The sequence below is a fragment of the Mytilus edulis genome, chromosome 10, assembly GCF_963676685.1.
Source record: "Mytilus edulis chromosome 10, xbMytEdul2.2, whole genome shotgun sequence".
Classification (NCBI taxonomy): Eukaryota; Metazoa; Mollusca; class Bivalvia; order Mytilida; family Mytilidae; genus Mytilus; species Mytilus edulis.
This window is the reverse complement of record NC_092353.1, coordinates 424,369-444,676: the sequence shown is the minus strand read 5'-3', so window position 1 is coordinate 444,676 and position 20,308 is coordinate 424,369. Positions and strand designations below refer to the sequence as shown.

The 20,308-nt window shown below is 31.9% G+C and overlaps 1 protein-coding gene across 2 annotated transcripts in view; it reads left to right on the top strand.

Annotated features, from left to right (window-relative positions):
• Positions 1 to 3,313, top strand: part of LOC139493078 (diacylglycerol lipase-alpha-like) — a 73,545-nt gene extending 70,232 nt beyond the window's left edge. The window contains exon 17 of one of the 2 annotated variants that reach the window (XM_071281223.1): positions 640 to 3,313. In XM_071281223.1, the coding sequence (XP_071137324.1) occupies positions 640 to 1,824 (1,185 nt within the window). In that variant the 3' untranslated portion in view covers positions 1,825 to 3,313. The remainder of the gene's footprint in view (positions 1 to 639) is intronic. The other variant, XM_071281222.1, reaches the window with a different exon arrangement.
• Positions 3,314 to 20,308: the final 16,995 nt, after the last annotated feature.

The window sequence follows — 20,308 nt, the reverse complement described above, 5'->3', positions numbered from 1 at the left end:
TATCTGATCATAAATCAGGCCATTGGGTTTCTTTTATTTCAATAACCTCTTTCCCAATTATAGAGTGGGAATTCACTGTTATTTGTTTGATACCAGTTGTCCTTGATTTTATAGGTGAACCATAAAATTAAATATCCTCCAACATCTACTTGATTTTATAGGTGAACCATGAAATTAAATATCTTCGAACATCTACTTTTTACTGAAAACCACAAAAATAAATGAATCCACAGTAACTCAGAGACTGTAGTGGAGTTCCATTTTAGTTTTGTACCAGTTGTTATTTAGACCTGAAAGTAATATGATTCCATTAAAATTTTATCCATTTCAGTCAAAATATTTATGATAGACATATTTGCACTTTTTGATTTTTTCGCTGAATTTCCTCTGAGTCACTGAAAAGAAATCCCATAATTTTAGTTTTCTGTAAAGGTCAAATAATGCTGAGGTTATTTTTGCTTATTTGGCATGAACATAAAGTACTATTTGAAGTTTTAAAAATATTGATTTTCTATCATAGGCAATCATAGACTTAGGAAGCTTTATTTATGTCACATTGTCTGAAGGGGAGACATGTTTTAGCTATTTAACTTTTTGTGTGTTACAATGTAAATGATTAAGTGTATTATTTTATTTCAGGTTTTAGTAAATGTTGCTCCACCAAAACCTATCAGAACATTAACAGAAGATGAACGTCAGAATTTATTAAACAATAGAACGCCTTCTGTTGATTCTGTGCTAGGTCTAGGACAAGTGGATATCTTGATAGAACCAGAGATTGCAGATCAATCTTTAAGTCATTTACCGGTTTATGATATGAGTAACTATCATAATGAAAATGAATATTCATTAGATGCTGAAGGAAATATTGTTATTACTAAAAATAAACCAAAGATGACCTTAAACCTGAATGAAAATACAGATGCACCTTTAGCAAGTCCAGAAACTTTATCAGACCGGTCAAGCCTAGCAAGCTCAGGTAGTTTGAAAAACATTGTTAGCAGTAACCGTGACAGCTTACGGAAATCATTACAAAGTCCGTTAGAGACTATACAACAATCACCAACTGTCAAATCTCCTAATGAAACAAGCTTTGACATGCCTTTTATTAAACAAGAATCAAAAACCAGTGATAATTCTGATCATGTGATGACTGATCAGTCAGACGTGACAGATAGTCATGTGACTGAGCGTACCGATAGTACCAATACTGACGACCAATTATTTGACAGACATTCACCTGTAGAAAGTAACTATCAAGTAGAATATGGCAGTCCTAACTGTTTCTATTCCCCTGCAGGACTAGGCTATCCACACTTTATAGACGACCAGGAACCAGAGGAAATGATGAGTGACAGCTCAGAAACATCAGAAATGAACCATTTAATAGAACAAGAAAGTGAAAATATTCACCTCCCGTTAAAAGTTTCACACTCTGAATGTGTGAAAATACAGAAGAAACCTCTCCAGTGTTCTCAGTCCGATTCTTATCTACAAAGTTTGTCAGATAAATATAAGATGAGGAGATCTAAGGAACAGGGAGATATTGCTCATTTACAAGACATAAATAATGTGTTTGAGGACTTAATTCCCATTCATGATGTTAACTGTAATCAACCATTTATATGTACACGTGATCAGCATAATAGGTCACATGGGTCTATATCAGGGGAGGAAGACTCTGATATGAGGATGTCAACAACACATGTTCAGCGGAATGGATCACATGGGTCAATATCAGCAGAAGAAGACTCTGAATTAAGACTGTCCACATCACATTCGGATGATATATTTGATATGCCCATTGAAGAGACTGATGTGTGAAGTCCCATAGGATAATACTGTCTGTCAACATACTGTTCATACAAACTAAATAACATTGATTAGTCCAGTAAGTTTTAATATGATCTGATTATTTACTTTTTCATATTTGCTGCTGTACAACATAAGCTCAAATAAGTGTAAGATATTTCCTATGGTAGCTCAGTCACCTGATAACTGTAGGATACCTATTAGAAAAAGGGACATTTTTAGTGGTCTAAAACTAATACATTATTTATCAGTATTCTAATATTAGTTAGTGTGAAATTATAATGTATGGTATTTATATTGATTTTTTGTTTCCACCCATATTAGGACAGAAAATGTCACTTTTCTTTAAAAATAGATGAAGTTTCTAAATTTTGAGGTTGTTTTTGTTTAAAAAAAGAGATGTTTTTCTGTTTTCATCTCATAAAACAAACAAAAGATGCTTTAGAAAGAGAATACATTTTTAGAAAGAATTTATTAAATTGAAATTTGGAGATTCTTATTTTCACAAAACCTTCCCGTAACTGAAAAAAGCACACTATTTCACATGTCCTCTGGGTGCTTTATTGAGGGGCAGTTTTAGATATAAAAAAGCAAACTTCTTTGTTTGATAGGATGTTCATATCTATATACATGTTGTATTATATCATTTTTCAATGCCTTTTATATCATATGTTGTTAGTTGTTAAGTTTTGATATCTGTAAATGTGTTTTTTTATGTTTCGGGATTTTTGATTTATTCATAAAAAAATTGTTGATGTTTTCATATCCATTTTTAAAAAAGAGGTGCATTTAAAATCCATTGTCGTGTATTTATTTATAAGAGATGTATTTATGTTTTCATATCCATGGTGGTGTTTATATCAAGAATATACAAGAGATAAATTTTCTGTTATGAGTGACGTTGTTCTATTTCATGTTTGAAATCCTCCCATCTTAAGATTGATAATTTATTCTTTTCTTTGTTGGTTATTGTCGTTATATATTTTACAGAAAACTATCAAAGTTGGTCCAAATTTTATCAAAGTCTTTTGATAAATGAAATTTAGTCTTTAATTCTGATGCATATAGCATTGCATCTACCATTTCATAAAAAAGTGTAAATATTCTTGAATTTAATGTAATGGATTCTTAACCACTGTTCATTTTTAGCTCACCTGGCCTAAAGGGCCAAGTAAGCTTTTCCCATCACTTGGCAAATGGCGTTGTCTGTCGTCGTCCATCATTGCCCGTCGTCATTAACTTTTACAAAAATCTTCTCCTCTGAAACTACTGGGCCAAATTTAACCAAACTTAGCCACAATCATCATTGGGGTATTCAGTTTAAAAATTGTGTCCAGTGACCCGCAAAACCAACCAAGATGGCCGCCATGGCTAAAAATAGAACATAGGGGTAAAATGTAGATTTTGGCTTATAACTCTGAAACCAAAGCATTTAAAGCAAATCTTACAAGGTATTAACTTATTTATCTAGTAAATATCTATCTGCCCTGAAATTTTCAGATGAATTGGACAACTGGTTGTTGGGTTGCTGCCCCCCCCCCCCCCCACCAAATTGGTAATTTTTAAAGAAATTTAGTTGTTTTTATGCCCCACCTACGATAGTAGAGGGGCATTATGTTTTCTGGTCTGTGCGTCCGTTCGTCCGTCCGTTCGTTCGTCCGTTCGTCCGTTCGTCCGTTCGTCCGTTCGTCCGTCTGTCCCGCTTCAGGTTAAAGTTTTTGGTCGAGGTAGTTTTTGATGAAGTTGAAGTCCAATCGACTTCAAACTTGGTACACATGTTCCCTATGATATGATCTTTCTAATTTTAATGCCAAATTAGAGATTTGACCCCAATTTTACGGTTCACTGAACATAGAAAATGATAGTGCAAATTTCAGGTTAAAGTTTTTGGCTTCAGGTTAAAGTTTTTGGTCAAGGTAGTTTTTGATGAAGTTGAAGTCCAGTCAACTTGAAACTTAGTATACATGTGCCCTATGATATGATCTTTCTAATTTAAATGCCAAATTAGAGTTTTGACCCCAATTTTACGGTTCACTGAACATAGAAAATGATAGTGCAAATTTCAGGTTAAAGTTTTTGGCTTCAGGTTAAAGTTTTTGGTCAAGGTAGTTTTTGATGAAGTTGAAGTCCAATCAACTTGAAACTTAGTATACATGTGCCCTATGATATGATCTTTCTAATTTAAATGCCAAATTAGAGTTTTGACCCCAATTTTACGGTTCACTGAACATAGAAAATGATAGTGCAAATTTCAGGTTAAAGTTTTTGGCTTCAGGTTAAAGTTTTTGGTCAAGGTAGTTTTTGATGAAGTTGAAGTCCAATCAACTTGAAACTTAGTATACATGTGCCCTATGATATGATCTTTCTAATTTTAATGCCAAATTAGATTTTTACCCTATTTCACGGTCCATGGAACATGGAAAATGATTGAGTGGGGCATCCGTGTACTTTGGACACATTCTTGTTGGTTATTATCTTGAAAACTATCATAGATAGAGATAAACTGTAAACAGCAATAATGTTCAGCAAATTTTAAAAGATCTACATACAAATAAGTCAACATGATCAAAATGGTCAGTTGACCCCTTAAGGAGTTATTGCCCTTTATAGTCAATTTTTAACAATTTTCATTAATTTGGTAAATTTTGGTAAGTTTTTATGCCCCACCTTAGATAGTAGAGGGCATTATGTTTTCTGGTCTGTGGCTCCGTTTGTTTTACCGTCCGTTTGTACGTCCGTCTGTGCGTCCATTCAGGTTAAAGTTTTTGGTCAAGATAGTTTTTGATGAAGCTGAAGTCCAATCAACTTGAAACTTAGTACACCTGTTGCTTATGGTATGATCTTTCAAATTTTAGAGCCAAATCAGACTTTTGACCCCAATTTCATGGTTCACTGAACATAGAAAATGAAAGTGGGAGTTTCAGGTTAAAGTTTTTGGTCAAGGTAGTTTTTGATGAAATTGAAGTCCAATCAACTTGAAACTTATTACATATCTTCACTAAAGTATAATCTTTCTAATTTTAATGCCAAATTAGATTATTACCCAATTTCACGGTCCATGGAAGATGGAAAATGATAGTGCGAGTGGGCATCCGTGTACTTTGGACACATTCTTGTTACAAAATGTTTTTCTCTGTAACTAAAGGGCCAAGTTCAATACAGATAGAGAAAATTGTAAGTAGCAAGAAGAATCAGTAAGGTATGATCTACAAACACATCACCATCACCAAAACACAATTTTGTCATGAATCCATCTGTTTCCGTTGTTAAATATGCACATAGACAAAGGTGAGCGACACAGGCTCTTAAGAGCCTCTAGTTTTCATGTATCTGTCTGAATTCCAATGTTACAATTTTAGGCAAAAAAAAAAATGGAAAATTATATATACATACAAAAATATTGAGAATAGAAAAGACTTTGCCCCATGCCACATAAACGGTCTGAGACCACAATTATTTTGAAGTGCATTTCTTTTCACAAATTATATCAAAATAATAGAAAAGGTCATCAGCTTTAACTCAAAATATGGACAATTTTATGTTAAGGAGGTCTTGAAATCTTTTGACATCTTCCGAAGTGCTAATTTATAACCTTTTTCAACTGGACCAAATCACTGCTTTACTTTACAATTCACCAACTTTTTTGACAGTGTCATTTCATCCCTTGACTTGATATTTGAGGCATAAAACATGGAGAAATACATTTGGAAAGGGTATAAAAAAATGGCTAGTTACACACTGTCCATACTAGGGACTACATTTGTGGACAACGAAAAACAAGGGACGACAATTGTGGTCTCGGACCAGACTTTTAAGAAATGGAACAGCTCTTTGGTAGAAAATATTTTGTAGACATTTTTATAGTACCTTGATTATTTTCTTGCAATAACATATTTAAATTTTTAATGTATTTAAATGTTACTTTGTTGTGTTCAGATGAATCAGTGCAATTATGTTATTTTTATATTTTAAGATATTATGTTGATATAATAATGATTGGCAGGTCACATGACTTGAAATACTTGCTACCTTTTATCCATGTTAAAACTTTGTTAAGTTACATCTTAAATCAAATAGTGGCTACCAATTTTGTGTTCTTACGTTAAATATGAATCTCAAGCTTTTTGAATATGTTCCTCATATCATTGCAATGCCACTATTTCAAGCTTTTTGAATATGTTCTTTGTATCATTGCAATGCCACAAATTCAAGCAGGACTTGGTATGATGTTTTAATCGACGCAGTTTCTTAATAATTTACAGTAAACATATCTTGCCATATTTATTCCCCTTGGAAAACCATACCAGTTGAATATTGTTTTAGTTTTTCCTATGAAATTCTGGTTGTAAAAAAAAAATCTGAATTTATCATATTTTTTTAAAACGACTAGAGGACTCAGAGAAGCTGGTTTATTTTTTGGGGGTCTAAAATGTGCAATATAGCTGAGATACAAGTACATTTCATGTGGAGTAAATTTATCTTCAGATTTGTATTAAGGTCTTGGGTATAGCTTTAAAAAATTTACCTTTTAAGCGTGATAATTGATTTTTATAGACACAAAACCATTTACTTTTATACTTTTACCCTATATACCTGTGCCATGTCATAAAAGTTATATTATAAAAAGTATTATTTTTGTTTATTTGACTATGTTGTGTTTTAATTTTTTATTTAGTTTTATATTTCAATTTAAAAACAAGCAGTATTCAAAGAAACCAAAAACTCCTGTCAATGCCTGTATTTTTATGATTTACTGTCAATTTAATAATGTTTCGATGTTTTTATTATTGCAAAAATTGCTAAAGGATCAGATTCTCAAAAACCAAAATGCACATTTAAACATTTTTAATCACACTATTTGTATGGACATTTAAACATTTTTAATCACACTATTTGTATGGACATTTAAACATTTTTAATCACCTTATTTGTATGCCACATTTTCTGCAATCACAATGATTAATCTTGGAATTTTTAATCATTTTCAAACAATCACAATATTAAATGCAAGCATTACTAACTGAATTTACAGTGAATATTTTTATGTGAAAATATAGTCCCAATATTTAGTTTTTTATATTGATAAATTTACACACCATATCTGCTTACAATATTTTATACTTTTAATTTGAAAAGTGACTCAGTATATATCTGATATGCAGAATTTATGTTTAATGAAAGTTTTACACAGAAATAATGACTTAAGTTGAATTATTTGTTTATTTTGTATTGGAATGGAAATTTTACACAGAAATAATGACTTAAGTTGAATTATTTGTTTATCACAGAAATAATGACTAAAGTTGAATTATTTGTTTATTTTGTATTAGAATGGAAATTTTACACAGAAATAATGACTTAAGTTGAATTATTTGTTTATCACAGAAATAATGACTAAAGTTGAATTATTTGTTTATTTTGTATTAGAATGGAGATCAACTGTAATGCTTTTGAAGCTTTGCCTACAACCAAGTTTTACTGTTGCAAATATGCTTTAACCTATCTCAGCTACGCTTCCCAAGGTAAACTTAATTTGTGACAGTAGAACAACAGATGGACGTCTGCAAAGTTTCAAATGCAGTTACCGGGTATCTCTAAATTGTACACTGTATATGTTAACAGAGTCACACAGTTGTTAATAGAAAATCCATGACTTACTTGTATCTGATGAAAATGTGTTACCTAATTTTCTACCAGACCTTTAATTAAACAACATACACAGATGATTATTTTATTTTCCATTAAATGTAAATAGAAGCTTAATGTATGACTTTTGTTTCTTATACATGTACTGTTTACTGATGTAATATGTCTAACACAGTAGTAAAGCAATTTATCTGATTTCTTCTTCTTTTTATACGACCGCGAAAATTGAAAATTTTTTGGTCGTATGTTGGTATGATGTTGGCGTCGTCGTCGTCGGCGTTGTCGTCGGCGTCGTCCAAATACTTTTAGTTTTCGCACTCTAACTTTAGTAAAAGTGAATAGAAATCTATGAAATTTTAACACAAGGTTTATGACCACAAAAGGAAGGTTGGGATTGATTTTGGGAGTTTTGGTCCCAATATTTTAGGAATTAGGGGCCAAAAAGGGCCCAAATAAGCATTTTCTTGGTTTTCGCACTATAACTTTAGTTTAAGTAAATAGAAATCTATGAAATTTTAACACAAGGTTTATGACCACAAAAGGAAGGTTGGGATTGATTTTGGGATGTTTGGTTCCAACAGTTTAGGAATTAGGGGCCAAAAAAGGGCCCAAATAAGCATTATTCTTGGTTTTTGCACAGTAACTTTAGTATAAGTAAATAGAACTCAATGAAATGTAAACACAAGGTTTATGACCACAAAAGGAAGGTTGGGATTGATTTTGGGAGTTGAGGTCCCAACAGTTTAGGAATTAGGGGCCAAAAAGGGGCCCAAATAAGCATTATTCTTGGTTTTCGCACCATAACTTTAGAATAAGTAAATAGAAATCTATGAAATTTAAACACAAGGTCTATGACCATAAAAGGAAGGTTAGGTTTGATTTTGGGAGTGTTGGTCCCAACAGTTTAGGAATAAGGGGCCCAAAGGGTCCAAAATTGAACTTTGTTTGATTTCATCAAAAATTGAATAATTGGGGTTCTTTGATATGACGAATCTAACTGTGTATGTAGATTCTTAAGTTTTGGTCCCGTTTTCAAATTGGTCTACATTAAGGTCCAAAGGGTCCAAAATTAAACTTAGTTTGATTTTAACAAAAATTGAATCCTTGGGGTTCTTTGATATGCTGAATATAAAAATGTACTTAGTTTTTTTATTATTGGTCCAGTTTTCAAGTTGGTCCAAATTGGGGTCCAAAATTAAACTTTGTTTGATTTCATCAAAAATTGAATAATTGGGGTTCTTTGATATGTCAAATCTAACTGTGTATGTAGATTCTTAATTTTTGGTCCCGTTTTCAAATTGGTCTACGTTAAAGTCCAAAGGGTCCAAAATTAAACTAAGTTTGATTTTAACAAAAAATGAATTCTTGGTCTTTTTTGATATGCTGAATCTAAACATGTACTTAGATTTTTAAAGGCAGTGCTTTAAGGCCTGACTTTCAAGTCTTTCCTTACGCAGATCTTTGCTGGGGGTCATTTTGCAAGAAATAGATCCGGAAATGTTTAAATTTCTCCTCTACTTTTTGTGGTATGTATTGGTTTTTGTTCCTTTCATTTACATTGGGAAATAAAGAAACGATCAGTGTGTATTGTTCGTTTTAAAAATCTGTTTATTAATGTGTCTTTTGCATTATAAGCAGTCAATCTGATTACAAACTATCATTATTCGAATTCCGCGTGGAAAGAGGTCCGTTCAATTTCGAGTACTATTTGCGATCTAAAGATATTTTAAAATCATTTCACTCGTTGATATAACATGATATTATAATTAAAAGTCGACTGACCGTGAATTATATTGCATAATATACAATTTAAAGTATTTCTGTACGTGAAGCCGTATGACGTTATAGTTATTTCGGTCTCAGTTATGTAAAATATGAAATTATCGTTCCTGAATAGGGTTCCACTAATTAAAGACAAGAAGCGTCAAAAAGTGATAAGAAGCGACAATAAAATTAAAATAGCGATAAGAAGCGACAATATAATTAATTTAGCGAGAAGCGTCAAGAAGACTATATAGCGACTATACATAAATAAAAAAAATGTCATTGCAACAACTTATTCCCCATAGATATTAAAAAAAACATGCATTATTTTTTATTATAGGGGCGGTTATAAAACATTTTTTATATTACTGTACATTGATAGATAAAAATATGTTTTTATTAAGAAGAAAGGGATTAGTTTTTATTATTAGATATAAAAAAAAATATATTTTATGCACACGCTAAAAATTGGCCATCAAAACAAAAAAAAATCAATTTCCTTTTAAAGAATTTATTGAATCAAAACCATACAATATCATTTCCTTTCTAACAGTGAAATTCTTCTTTTTCATAGGGACATATTTGATAGGTGTAGCTTCACCCTATCACATCAAATGAGAATAGCCTCGTGAGAGAATTACGATTCGCTTGTCCCTTGTTAGTTATTGTCGCTTCGTCACTAAATTAAACTTCTTGTCGCTGTTTGTCTCTAAAATTCTTCTTGTCTCTTATTAGTGAGACCAGTCAGTTCCGTCCTTAACTTCCGTTTTTGCACTGCAAAACAATCACACAATTAACGATGCCTAGTCCTTGTTGGTGTGTGCCTGAGTGTCATTTAAGAGGAGGACTTGCATTTCTAAATGACTTAATAAGAAGGAAAAGTTGGATCAACGCCATGGCTCAAACGTAGATTGTCATGTGCGATGCAATCGTAGAACCCATATCAATCAGCTGTTGTTTGCAAGGCACATTTTACTGAAAACGACTACGTTCAGGAAACTATTCATGGTAAAACTTTATTTTCTTTAAGAAATATATACTGTTATTTATATAATCGCCATGCAAGTAAACCAAAGTCTGTTTGCAACAGCAATTATCGTTTTAGAATAAAAACTTTAAAAAAGGGGGTGAATTCAAGACGTCATAACTTTTGGTATTACGATTCAATATCATCTGTTTGACATTTTTTGGTTAATACTACAATTGTATGGTTTTTCTACAAGAGATATATTATACTGATAATTATTTTAGCAGTAATTATGTAAATTTCGGTTGTAATGACAAGAATTCATGAGCTATGCCTCGGGCTGGGTCTCACTAATTAGCGACAACAAGCGTCAAGAAGCGACAACAAGCGTCAACAAGCGACAACAAGAATTATTTTAGCGACAACAAGCGACAAGAAGACTATTTAGCGACAAGAAAACATTTTTTTTTTATTAGATATAAAGAAATTTGTATTTAATGTTTTTTTTTTAAATATACGAGCAGATATGTCTAATTAAAATGTTTTTATTATAAAGATAGACGAAGAAATGAAACATTTGTGAGGAAGAAAGAGATTATGAAGTTTATATTAGTATATTGGTAGATGAAGAAATTTAACATTTGTGAAGAAGAAAGAGATTGAGCTTCTTTTTTTAATTTTTATTTTAGAAACAAAAACAAAAAATTTTCAACTTTCCTTTGAAGGATTTATTGAAACAAAAACATGAAATATTATTTCCTTTCTAACAGTATAATTCATTGTTCTTGATAGGAACAACATTAGATGTGGCTTCACCCTAAGGTAATAACAGTACACACAATGTGGAACATCAAATGAGATTAACGAGTCGCGTGTCCCCTGTTTTATTGCTACAATAACATCCAATTAACACCTTCAATACAATTACAAGCGCCAGAATATACAATTATTGTAAGTAGTGAACACCTGATGAAAACTCAAGATTGTCATTAATTTCCTTTCATCTTCAATCAATATGCATAAACATGATAAATATCGTTTAATGAGGCAATAAACAAATAAAAAGATGAAAACATTCACATTTCAATTTTCTTTTCCTCCTGTTTGATTTCAGTTCTTTGTATTTCACAATTTGTGTCAATATTTTCAGGACAATGATGCACAAATAATTCATTTTGCGAGCTTAATATATATATTGCACGAAAAGAGTTTTAAAAAACAAATTATAAGATAAATAATATGTTCTAAAACACAAGGAAAAGTAATCTCATAATACAATAATTAAACGTAATACTGGCTGTTATTCATATATAATAGATGATAAAATATTATGTAAATAATGTTTCATTTTTTTCTATCAATTTTAACTTTCTTGTCGCAAAAATTATTTTCTTTTGCATATTCTTTTAATATTTATTGCAATAATTAATTTTAATTAAAAAAAATGTTTTCTTGTCGCTAAATAGTTTCTTGTCGCTTGTTGTCGCTAAAATAATTCTTGTTGTCGCTTCTTGTCGCTTGTTGACGCTTGTTGTCGCTAAAATTCTTGTTGTCGCTAATTAGTGAGACCGCTCGGGCTTTCTTGAAAAATATCAATGACAATGTAAACAGGAACAAAACATTGACATGAATGATGCTCTCCACCTATGTTATAGTTATTTAGGTATGTGTGTTGCACAAGTCTTTCACAAGTTTCAAAAAAGCTAATGTTATAAAACTTTTTTCAGGGCACATACCCACTTTATAGAGACTTGTCTACTGCCATGCATTCCCATCCTATTTTCATGCACCATTTGTAAGCAAGAGACTGAATGGTTCACAAAATTAAAAATCAGGACGGTGTCCCGTTAAACCAAAAGAACTAAACTGGATGAATATTGTAGGAGAAATCTAGAGGAAAGTTTTGATTTGTGAAATTGGTTTTCCTGAACAGATGTACATTCATCCTGCAGGAAAGATTTATAACTGTCCACCACCAACTGACGAGCTAATGTTGAGCTTCACAGATGGAATTACTCAAACACCATAAATGCCTATGTTTTCAGCACAGATTTCACAAATCATGACACAGCTGTGCATTTTTATGCCCCACCTACGATAGTAGGGGGGCATTATGTTTTCTGGTCTGTGCGTCTGTTCGTCCGTTCGTCCGTCCGTCTGTCCCTCTTCAGGTTAAAGTTTTTGGTCAAGGTAGTTTTTGATGAAGTTGAAGTCCAATCGACTTCAAACTTGGTACACATGTTCCCTATGATATGATCTTTTTAATTTTAATGCCAAATTAGAGTTTTTACCCCAATGTCACGGTCCACTGAACATGGAAAATGATAGTGCAAGTGGGGCATTCGTGTACTGGGGACACATTCTTGTTTATACCTGTTAAGAGTCGAAAACTTAATATTATTTTTATATAAATAAACATATATTGTGTCATTTTAGAACTTATATTTTTCCAAAGGATGCATGAATGAAAGTAGTGAAATTCATTTTGCTTTGATATATAGATTTGAATTACAATTGTTCATGTTATTGTAATGCATATAAAAATAAGGAGATGTGGCACAATGTAAATATATGATATTCTGTGAGTTTATCAAACTAAAGGGGATAAGAAATGGGTATAAGCAGTTACAGGACTGTACTACTGTACAATCTCCAACAATGAGAAAAACTCATACTGTAAAGAGAATTTCATATTTACAAGTAAGTTTTGTTTTTGCATTGAATAATTTTCTTCTATTGTCTTAAAAGCAAATATGGGAAGTGGTTAAAATGCTAATGAGACAGCTTTTATGGCCACCAGATGTCATTGTTACCTTGATTAAAAACTCCTTTTTAGCTCACCTGACCTGACTCATCACTTGGTTTCGTCGTCCATAAACTTTTACAAAAAATCTTCTCTGAAACTACTGTGCCAAATTTAACCAAACTTAGCCAAAATCATCATTGCGGTATCTAATTTAAAAAATGTGTGGTTAGACCCGGTCAACCAACCGAGATGGCCACTATGGCCAAAAATAGAACATACAGGTAAAATGTAGATTTTGGCTTATAACTCTGAAACCAAAGCATTTAGAGCAAATCTGACATGGGTGAAATTGTCTCTTCAGTGAAGATCTATCTGCCCAGGAATTTTCAGACAAATCTGACAACCCGTTGATGGATTGCTGCCCCCAAATTAGTAATTTGAAGGAAATTTTGCAGAGTTTGGTTATTATCTTAAATATTATTATAGATAGAGATAAACTGTAAACAGCAATAATGTTCTACAAAGTAAGATCTACAAATAAGTCAATATGACCAAAATTTTAAGTTGACCCCTTAAAGAGTTATTGCCCTTTATAGTCAATTTTTAACAATTTTCATAAATTTTTGTATTTTTTGTTAATTTTTAAAAAATATTTTCAACTGTAAATACTGGGCCATGTTTATTATAGATAGAGATAATTGTAGCACCAAGAATGTTCAGTAAAGAAAGATCTACAAACACATCCCCATCATCAAAAACACAATTTTGTCATTTTATATGTGTCCGTTGTTTAATATGCACATAGACCGTCCAAGGTGATCGACACAGGCTCTTGAGAGTCTCTAGGTCATTAATACAGGTAGATAACTTTATCATGTTTATACTGAAAAATAATTTTGCTTGGAGGGAGAATTTTAAAAAAGTTCTGTCTTCAAAAGAGTTGACATGTTACTATGTACATTAACCATTATGTTACTTGATGTTCTAGCAATACACACAGAACGGAGACTAGTCAATCTTTGTGAATTATTTTTCATAGGATAGGAGTAATTGAATATGTGTATATAATCAATAATTAAAAATAGTTTTATTTACATTAAAAAGGAAAAGTTCTTATGTCTTAAAAATGCATTTCATGGCGAGGTACAGAAAATATACTGTAAACAGTAGACTATAGATATAGGTGAACTAGGTACAAGAGAATTCTAAATCTTAAATACTACAAACCACCTCTGTTCTATGGAAGATAATGATATAAGTGGACTAGAAATACACACAACCTGTAATTAACTGCCTTTACAGCGCTTTCGCGCTTTGATTGATTATGGACCCAGTTTTCAAGTTGGTTCAAATCAGGATCCAAAATTATTATATTAAGTATTGTGCAATAGCAAGAAATTTTCAATTGCACAGTATTCAGCAATAGCAAGAAATCTTCATTTGCACAGTATTGTGCAATAGGAAGAAATTTTCAATTGCACAGTATTGCGCAATAGCAAGAAATCTTCAATTGCACAGTATTGTGCAATAGCAAATATTTTCAATTGCACAGTATTACGCAATAGCAAGAAATATCTAATTGCACAATATTGTGCAATAGCAAGAAATTTTCAATTGGAGTTATCTTTCTTTGTTCAGAATAGTAGTTGAATCAACTTAGGGACGACATCAAAAGTTCAATGTAGGATAAAAAACTTAATTCACATAGTTTTTCCACTGACCCCCCCACCCCCCTCTTAACTTAATTTGGGAAAAATTGATTTACCAATAGGGATATATGTAAAAATCGATTTTAGATATACAAAACTTGCAGAATTTTAACCCCCCCACCCCCAAACTATTTGATTTAAGTTTTTTATCCTACATCGATCTTTTGATGTCGTCCCTTAAATCATTGTTTTATACAATATACAATGTATATTCACTTTTACTACCAACCAATCTTTACCATTCAGTGATAACAAGCACTTTATTTTACATTTTAATATTTTATGATGTATTTAAGGGTAGTTATTGTTGCAAACTCCATTAGAAATTTGAATTGATATCAGTTTTGGAAAAAGGGAAAGGGGGATGTGAAAAAAAATGGGGGGGGGGGGGGGTTAAATTTTTCTCATTTCAGATTTCATAAATAAAAAGTAAATTTCTTCAAACATTTTTTTGAGAGGATTAATATTCAACAGCATAGTGAATTGCTCAAAGGCAAAAAAAAAAATTAAGTTCATTAGACCACATTCATTCTGTGTCAGAAACCTATGCTGTGTCAACTATTTAATTTTAGATTTAAATAAGTTTGAAGAAGAAATCTTTAATTGATTTGTAAAATCTTGACATTTGTTTTGTGTAAAAAACCCATATAATGTCAAAAATTTGATCACAATCCAAATTCAGAGCTGTATCACGCTTGAATGTTTTGTCCATACTTGCCCCAACTGTTCAGGGTTCGACCTCTGCGGTCGTATAAAGCTGCGCCCTGCGGAGCACCTGGTTTTGTATGAAATGTTTAAATATTTCTGTATTTGGAGAAGACAAAGAAAATTATACGGTTAATATTGAGTATAAAATAAATTCATCTATTTAAAAGACAAATTGACCATTTCCATTCTCAATTTTATTGATCTCATTTATATGCCATTAACATATGATATCTGTCAAGTCAGGTATATTTTGTTGAGGAAAAGTGAGACATAATGATCCTCCATAAACAGAAACACATCAAACATTGACACAATAGAATAGAGAATGGAAATAGGGAATGTGCCAAAGAGAATACAACCCGACCAAAGAGTAAAAAGACAGTGAAAGGCCACCATATCTTCAACACAGCGAGAAAATCCTGCACCCAAAGGTGGACTACAGGTTGCCCCTAAACAAATCAGAGGTGGATTTAGGGGGTGGGGGGCCTTCCCTTTTGAGAAAAAAGTTGCTTATATAGAGAGTCACTGAAGCATAATGGGAAAATTTCTAGATCCGCCACTGCAATTAGCTGTACTAGTTCAGTGAAAATGGACATCATACTTAACTCCAATATATATAAATGAACAAAAAAATTAACATATACAAGACTAACAAAGGACAGAAATTCCTGATTTCGGAGCAGGCCGCAAAATGTGGCAGGGTTAAACATGTAAAGTAAGATCTCAACCCTCCCCAAGTAACTCGAGCCAATGTAGAAAAACAAACACACAATAATACACACAGTATAACTGAGTTTAAAAGAACAGGTATGAATCCAATGTCAGAAAAGGTAACAAAAGAAACTATGCAAAATGACTATGATGCATAAATAAACAAAGAACTACTAGCAGTTACTGACAAGACAGCTCAAGATCTCATTTAAGGTTCATGTGGACCCTATGGCTAAAATGGCTGCATTTTCACCTCAAAACTTACTCCAGCGAAAAAAGTGCACTGCAAAATCCAGATAGGTTTGGAATTTTCTAAAACATACAATGCATTTGAATTTTATTTATCTAGGGCATGCTATGCCTTAAAACTTTTCCACATGCACACGTTTGTACTGAGAGTAAATTTTGAGGTGAAAATGCAAGCATTTTAGCCAAAGGGTCCACATTTATCTTAATACCAAAATATACCATCTTTAATGACCTGACAACAGTATCGTAACTATATCCCTTAATACCAAAATATGCCATCTTTAATGACCTGACAACAGTATCGTAACTATATCCCTTAATACCAAAATATGCCATCTTTAATGACCCGACAACAGTATCGTAACTATATCCCTTCTGAAATAAGTCTGTTTAAACGTTTGGTTGCTCTTAAGGTGAATGCCTGCATTTTGTACTTTGTAAAGAATATTACCATAATAGATTTGATGTGAAAGACCTGAACGTATTTGATGACCTTGCACCAATTATGAAATTTAGTACGTGTTTTCACTAGTTTGTGATATCAAAAACCCTGGTGTAATAAATTTTAAGTAATGCAAAGATTTCTTTTGTTAAAATCAAATATGGTATTATATACACAAGCAAAACAAAACATATACACCATAAGATGGTGATAAGGAACGTTACCATTTGAAAATGTACAATTATCAATAGAAAATAAATAACAATCTCTTTCATCATAAGTCATGATATTAAGCTTCCCATTAAAGATCTAGATAACAAGATCAAGAGAAAGGGAAGTGTACATTGATAGCTTCCATTAAAGATCTAGATAACAAGATCAAGAGAAAGGGAAGTGTACATTGATAGCTTCCATTAAAGATCTAGATAACAAGATCAAGAGAAAGGGAAGTGTACATTGATAGCTTCCATTAAAGATCTAGATAACAAGATCAAGAGAAAGGGAAGTGTACATTGATAGCTTCCATTAAAGATCTAGATAACAAGATCAAGAGAAAGGGAAATGTACATTGATAGCTTCCAGTAAAGATCTAGATAACAAGATTAAAAGAAAGGGAAGTGTACATTGATAGCTTCCATTAACGATCTAGATAACAAGATCAAGAGAAAGGGAAGTGTACATTGATAGCTTCCATTAAAGATCTAGATAACAAGATCAAGAGAAAGGGAAGTGTACATTGATAGCTTCCATTAAAGATCTAGATAACAAGATCAAGAGAAAGGGAAGTAAACATTGATAGCTTCCAGTAAAGATCTAGATAACAAGATTAAGAGAAAGGGAAGTGTACATTGATAGCTTCCATTAAAGATCTAGATAACAAGATCAAGAGAAAGGGAAGTGAACATTGATGGCTTCCATTAAAGTCATTTCAGCAGGATAAACTTCTTTAGTGTACATACTGTGGTAGTCATTATTGAGAGCCAATATACCATCCATATATCTAAAATTGTTATTAAATTTTTTATCAGATGGTGTTTCCATGAGTCTTTGCTGGTTTTATGTCATAAATTGTAAATAATAACAATACAGAAACAGGTCCACAATAGGTGGTGCACAGTTAGTCCCCTTTAAAATTGAAATAATTTGACGATTTATGGAATCTTTCAACAGACTGAATGTGGCAGGGTATTTATCAATCCCTCATCATATCTCTAAAACATAAATATCAATCAGTGCACATCCAATGGATTGAGTGTAAAGACCTCATTAACAGTCAAGGAAAAACATGACATTGTGCAATGCAAAGGAACACATATTGACAGACTGTAGTACCATTAACGTTAAGTTTAAAATTAAATATATGTGTATGGCAAAACTATAAAGTATGATTTAAATTTACTGATAACAAAATCAATATTCATGCCAATTAAAAACAATATTCAAAGATCTAATTACAATGTTGAGTAGTAATAAGTTTAAAGGATTGATAAGTTTACCTGGTTCGTTTATAATTTTCTGGGCTCAGTTAACAACATTGAGGTGAAATTTAGTATGTTCAATTTCATCTGAAAGAAGTTTTATACAGGTACATCCAAACTAAATCTTTGTAATTATAGAAGAATTTAGTAGAAATTAGGGGGTTTTTAAAGTAATTTGTTGTAACACATTACCTGACTTAATAGTTTACCAGTAATACATAGATTATGTTCACTGATACTCCAAATGCGCTACAGACACATGCATAACAAATGAGTTGAGATATATTAACAACATATGATGGTGCCTGGGGATCATCACTCGAAAAAAAAAGGAACTTAACAGTAGGGAAAGAATAAAACCTTCTGTTGTTAATTTTTGTGAAGAGTTTCAGGTATTAAACTGAAATGTCTCAATGTAGGAAAGGACACCACTTGTTGCTGTTAATATTTCTTCTCATAAGGTAAGTTTGTGTGGGTAAATTACTGCACTTATATTTAGGGCATCAAACACCACAAAAATATATCAACCCAATTCAGTTGAGGTGTTCAGCTGGTGTTTTAATTTCTGTACATATCTATCAATACAAAATTATGAAATCAATACTACCGATTTTCAGACTTCTCTCTCCCTCTTATCAATGATCTTCAGCATTATTTTTTTTTCGTATGGGGACAAAGATAATAATTTTGATACTGTTTTTCGTTACAAGATTTTCAACATGGTTTGAAAATTGGCATCCAGAAAGGTGATACATGTATGATATCTGGTTTCTATGAAGTTTAAGGTAAAAGAAATGAGAAAGCTGTGAAAATTGCAAATTTAGTTGAATAGAGAATTAATGTTAGTCTGACACCTATAGTTGAAAACTGTATGTTACCCTCTGGATATCCGTTGCTTATATCGTAAGTCTGACATCTATAGTTGAAAACTGTATGTTACCCTCTGGATATCTATTGGTCATAACTGTTGTGTAATATAGTATAATGGACGTGACATTACTATGTAGACAGTAGGGTAGTTAGATATGGTTACTAAAATACCTTAAATTTCAAAATGTCTAGCTGTTATAATTCCTTCACATAGTAATTATACTCCAATAATTAGTAGTTTGTATATTTTACATCCATGAAAAGATATTTTGAAAATGTTACCTTGCCATGGTATTTTGACCCCCTTGCCATGATATATTGAACCCCCTACTATAGACCTTTAATTTCAAAAATTCTAGCTATTATAACTCCTTTACATACTAATTATACTCTAATAAATAATATGTATGTATTTTACTTGCTTGAAATAATGTTTTGAAAATTTTATTTAGCCATGATATTTTGACCCCCTCTACTAAAGCTCCAGTTTAAAATAAAAGTCATAGCCAGCAAATTGTAAATTAGATAATCTTCAATACTATTTATATAAAACAGGGAGGTTCAATTTACCATGGTGGGGTTCAAAATACCATATGTAAAAAATAACCATGGGTTCACTTTTTAGGGGGTTCAAAATACCATATGACACCACATAAAAATTGTATGCAGCTCCTAAATGAGAAATTCTCCCTGGTTGAGAGGTACAAATTTCCAGAGCCGTTAGGCGAGGGAAATTTGATTACCTTGAAACCGGTATTTATGGCAAATACCCCTTGTAAGCATGATATAATTGTTTAATTCCACGGAATGTTCCACCTCAGAAAGTTTATTATAATCAGGTATCATATGAAATTTTGACTTGAATTTTTGTATACACTGTAGCTGTGCTATTTGCGAAGTCAAATTGCATTGACTGTATAATCATTTCTTATCATTTTTTTATGTACAGTCACTGTACATAAAAAAATATCTTCAAGAATGACGAAAAATGCTGAAAACTGATAATTTGAGTGAATTCTCTAAGTCCAACTTAGAACTATTAGTCTGCATAATATCACCAGACCAAAACAAAAGTTGAAAATGATAAGTCAAAATAACATACCAAATATCAAATCAACTAGAACACACCCGCGAAATCGCGGGCATTCGGAGCGTAGTTTAAAGTATCAGTATGTAAAGTGTTGTTGGAAGAATTTTGTTAAATAC